This window comes from Montipora foliosa, chromosome 5, assembly GCF_036669935.1.
Source record: "Montipora foliosa isolate CH-2021 chromosome 5, ASM3666993v2, whole genome shotgun sequence".
Lineage (NCBI taxonomy): Eukaryota > Metazoa > Cnidaria > Anthozoa > Scleractinia > Acroporidae > Montipora > Montipora foliosa.
In genome coordinates this window covers 22,150,756-22,155,755 of record NC_090873.1, presented here as the reverse complement: position 1 = coordinate 22,155,755, position 5,000 = coordinate 22,150,756, and the positions used below count along the sequence as shown (strand labels likewise).

Sequence of the window (5,000 nt, the reverse complement as noted above, 5' to 3'; positions counted from 1 at the left end):
CGAGAAGAAATAAATAACGCAGTATCTTTCGCTCAGTTTACTTAGGGTTCTAGACCATATGTACTTGTGCGTACTTGAAAAAATGACCACGCTACGCGCCTGCCTTAGATGACTTATTAATGGAAAGCTTAGAATGCCTGATTTTGTTTTTGGTGTTTTTTTTACGAGACCTCTTCAAAGTCAAAGGCTGGTCTAGCAGCCTTTTAGCTTTCAGCAGACATCAATATGGTATATTTTGCTTATGGGAATCGATAATAAACTTATGTAATTTATGCAAACTGGGTTTTGGTTGGTATTTGTCGATTGCATTTCATATTTCAATGAATTTAAGGAAACGTACTCCCTGAAAATTAGCACAGTTGAAGAATGGCGACAATCGGCTGTAAATTTATCCGGATTTCCCTTGAAAGATATTGACTTGATTCATATTGACTGGTGTGACTTGCTTGCAGAAGACGAACAAGAACAGGAAGGACAGGACAATGGGGAATCTGAACATGACGAGGGTAACGTTATTTATCTACGATAATAACCAGATAACTAAGGAAGATAAGTGATAACAACGTCAACTACTTTCTTTGCTTTAAAATGTTAAATAGCTTACGAAGATTAGGAAGTGCTAAAAATGCAACTTCTAGCTATCTTGCAAAATGAACCTTACTTAACATAAAAGGCATAGAGGCATTTCTAACTTGTGTCATGTGGTATTATGAAGGAAATGAGTGACGCCTGGTTACTTATTTCGCAGCTCTCCTTAATAAGATTAAAACTCAGTATTTTATCTGAACGAATGCACTTTTGTCGAAGAGCAAGATGCTCGCTAGAGGAATTTTAGTGTAACAAATGTTGTTCACTTGATTTAAGTTTTAGGGCCCTTCCCAAGGCAGTAAAATATCAAGGATCCGTGATAAAATATCTCCTTTAAAATGCTGAGAAACAATGTTTTGCATTGTAATATTCATTTTTCCTGTCATTTTTCTTTTCACTGCAGAACAAGAGAGAGCCGATGGCGTATTGTTGGAATCAGGTAAAAGTGATCATGAAACCCACATGTGTGTCTCAGCTTTCCACTTAATTAAAATACGGAGAGTCTTGAGTCTGGTAAAATAATAGCATCTTCTCCGGCCAAAAAGGAACGAATGTTGGCATACCGTTTATTTTGGCTCGGCATCCACTCACCGAGCAATGCAATTGGTGAGGCTTATTGTAAGCGCTTGTATGAGTCTGGTAATATAATAGCATCGTTTACTTTAATTATTGTAATGGAATAAGTCTATCTTGGAAAGAAAGATTCCAAGACATTAAGGGAAGAAAAACTTACGATAAATGCCAGAACCTCTGTCAACACGATAAAATTAAATTCCATCTCACGTATAATATCCTTTTTTTTTTCGCAATTGAACTAACCTTTACGACATTTTCTTTTCAAAAAGCAAATTAATAGTTTCCTTTTAGTGTTAGCATTCTCAGTATTTGTTTTTTGAGCAAGAAACAAACCTATAAAAACCTTTTTTTTTTGCCACTGACACAGATCTTGAAGGTGAAAAAGAAGATGAGAAACATGTAGGTAACAAGCAAGCGGAAACCGACCTTAACAAAAAGGAGGAAGCAGATGTTAAAGATGCAACAGTAAAGGCAAAGGAGAAACTGCCAGGTGAAATGATTTCACAAGAACCGGGGGCAGTTGGACCTAAAGCAGTAAAAACAGAAAGTTCAAGAGTGGAAAAAACGAGAAAGTGTGCACGGAGTAAGGTGTCATTCCACAGTGTGTGGGAGGTGGCCGGAGGAGGAAAATCATGTCAAGAAAAAGATCCAAAGGCACACAGGGAGAATGCTGCTCAAGGTGCATCACTACTGGCAGTGATAGAAGAAGAGGCAGGTGACCTCAAATTAACCAGCGTCTTGGATTCTAAAGAAGCAAAGGGAGCAAAGACTAAAAACGACGAACCAAAAGCTGCTGAAGTAACTGAAGCAGGCAACGTAGATGTGGCTGACGAGCTGCCTGTGCCTACAGATGCTGATATAACCAATGTGACAGGCGTTGAAGAAATAGATGCAAGGAAACCTGAGAAAGAAGGGCCAGGAGATGGGGATGCTATTGAGGTCACCAATGCTAGCGGTGGTGCGGGATTGCTGATGGAAACAGCAGGTGGTGAAATGGCAGGGGATGCTATTCCTAAATGGGTGGATGCGGCACATTTGACTTCAGAGGAACAAGAAGTTACACTAATGGTGTCAACAACAGATGGAGGAACCGCAGGTGTTCATCCCATTCATGCAGATGTGGCTGACCCTCGTGAGGCACTTAATATGCAGCAAGAGGAAGATGTTGAGATAGTCAAAGTGCCAAGTGCTGGAGAGGCTGAAAAGGTCAAAGTACCAAAAGCAGAGAGCCAAGAAAAGGTCCAAGGGGCGATCACAGGAAATGCTGGGGCAACCGATGCAAAGGATGCCAAGATAAAGAGAAAGGCAGAGGCTAAATTCTAAAAGGACTTTACAATGCCTTTTTTAAAAGGCATTGTAGACAAAAACACTAAACATGAAAGCATGGAGAAGTCTTAAAAGTATCATATAACATGTGTAGTAGTTAGGCAGAACTATAGAGTTTGATGCCAAGTTCTCGGTCCCATGCATGTCCCAACAATTCTTTCTTGAAAACGGTATATTTTCCTTAAGACTAACTCTAAAAAATCAATTGGGATTAAATTGTAGTAGAGCGATGCATATGCTGAAAGTAGACAGCATTCTGCTAAAGAAAGATTCAAAACATTATGTACAATTTTCAACCTCCTTGCATTGTGATTTTTTCCAAGAATTCACTTACATCAGTGCTCTTCCTTATCCTTTGCAACGCTCTTGTAGTACCATATTTTGTGCTTTACACCTATTAAAAGGTGGAGATAATCATTAACGCGGTGTTAGGGAACATCTAAGACACATCTAACTGAATTGCAACATCTGAAAAGGTGGCCAGTAAAAGAGAGGAATTAAACGTTTGCGGCTTAGAAATGTACCCTCGACGGTATGGCCATAAGATCTTTGACTGTGGAATCGAAACAAGAGACATGAATGAAGTTGGAAAAATTTGCGGTACTTAATGAAAAAGAATACCAGTAACTCAGTTACGACTCGTGCACCTTAGAAATTGCTATGCTATCATTTTGCTTTCGCTTTTTCGTAAAAAAAGGATTGTATAATCAATGCAATAGGTCGTTGTTCGGTGAAAAAGTCAAGAGGCCTTTGATGGGCCCATGCCATCAGTGGCCGTTAATTGCGGATTGAAATTATAATTCTTTGTCGACATGGAGAACCCATATACACGCAATAAACACGTGGTTCGTATAAAGCAACGCTGTTAATCTTCTTATTTATTACTCAGGAAAAAAAAAAATTAAAAGAGATAAGTTGTCTACCATTAAATGTTATCCTTGATTATTTGAACCGTTCTATGGCTTTGGGGCATGCAACAATATATTGTATCCAAGCGCAAACCCCACTTAAAAATAACAAGGTCACGCATTGCCCATAAAAGAACAAAACAGAACGGATTCCTCAACCGGGGCAAAACGAATCGGTGCAAAATGACGTATCTCTCTCAATGGTATGCTAGTCGTGCAGTTAGTGTTCACTCAGTGCGGAGTTAATGGCCAATAAAACAACCAAATATCAAGTCTCCGCATGCTAAGAAATGTAACGGAGATCGTTACTAAAACAAATTAAAATTATCTATGTTGTAGAAGGGTATAAGTGATCTCAAAATCCTCCAGAATTTGCATTTATCGCACAGATAAACTTACTTTAAATAGATCAATGGACCAAAAGCTCATCTCGGATTTATGTTCCCTCTACCTAACTCTAAAAGGCACTGCCTCACGATCTCCAATAGTTAAAGGGTTGCTGCAGAGATTCTCACTTATAAAGCTAAAATTCGTTGCAAATTGCATTGCAAATAATTAACCACTTCCAAGCTATTTTGTGATTTTCCAGAGTTGGTTTTCTTAAAGTGCTATTAGGAGCAGAAATCGACTACTTGTTTTCTTCAGATTTGTAAGGTGGGTTTGCTTAACACCTGACTGGTAAAATTTCAGCTTTCATTTTTTTTTTTCAAAGGTTGTTTACTTTGAGTCTTGGATTTCACAGTTCGCCATTCATTACTCACGTTCAAAGCTGACCAAGTGGACCTCAGAGGGTTGGATCTAGGGAAAAGTGACGTCATTTAATCACTAGCTTGAGATTTCAGCGTATAAATGCAACGTATTATAATTTTTATTTTTCGTTGAATTTCAAAACTATGTTAACTAAACAGTAAGTGACCAAGTTTTAACCCTTTATTTCAAAAAGAGATTTGTATATTTTAACTGAAATTTTCCTATTTAATGGTTAAAATCTTGAGAGCGCTTGATAGAGGAGAAAATGACGTCAATGACTCAATAGTTTAAGAATGCAATGCACGAATCCTCGGCTGAATTAATATGCAGCACAGGAGTTTCGGTCTTTCAGACTTTTAAACTCGTGTTTTGCATATATATAAGAGCTGCGTTTGCACGCTGAAATTTTAAGCTAGTGAGGAAATGACATCACGTTTCTCTAGATCCAACCCTCTGAGGTCCAATCATAGCTTACATAAATTTTATAAGGGTTTGTATCGGGAATTTAGCGATCGTTATTTAGGGCATTAAAATAGGAATAAAAATACACCAAAATTTGTCACCTTGCCTCCTTGTCTTATTTATGGTATGTTCTTGGGCATTTCTGGCCGTTTCAGCGCGATTCTAGGGAGTTTTAGTTCTATCGTTTCTCTCTGATATATATAATTCCCCAAGTTTGGTTACTTGCTGGCGGCGGTCTCGCATATCGATTGAAGGAAATCAGCCGTAAATTCATTCTGAACGCTCAGGCCGCCTCCAGTTTTAGCCCAGTGCACGTTTAAATCCTCCTCTAACTAATGCCTTTCTCTATCGGATAAAAACAGCCGTGCTGCGGGAATTTCGGCTCGCTAA

General features: G+C 38.6%; 2 protein-coding genes across 2 annotated transcripts in view; both read left to right on the top strand.

Moving 5' to 3' along the window:
- LOC138003045 (uncharacterized) overlaps positions 1–3,336 on the top strand; it is a 24,570-nt gene extending 21,234 nt beyond the window's left edge. Inside the window, exons 4-6 of the mRNA XM_068848994.1 lie at positions 453–506; positions 992–1,027; positions 1,532–3,336. Of these exons, the coding sequence (XP_068705095.1) occupies positions 453–506; positions 992–1,027; positions 1,532–2,487 (1,046 nt within the window). The 3' untranslated portion in view covers positions 2,488–3,336. The remainder of the gene's footprint in view (positions 1–452; positions 507–991; positions 1,028–1,531) is intronic.
- LOC138002436 (leucine-rich repeat and transmembrane domain-containing protein 2-like) overlaps positions 1–5,000 on the top strand; it is a 255,737-nt gene that overhangs the window by 78,053 nt on the left and 172,684 nt on the right. The gene's annotated exons all lie outside the window — the stretch shown is intronic.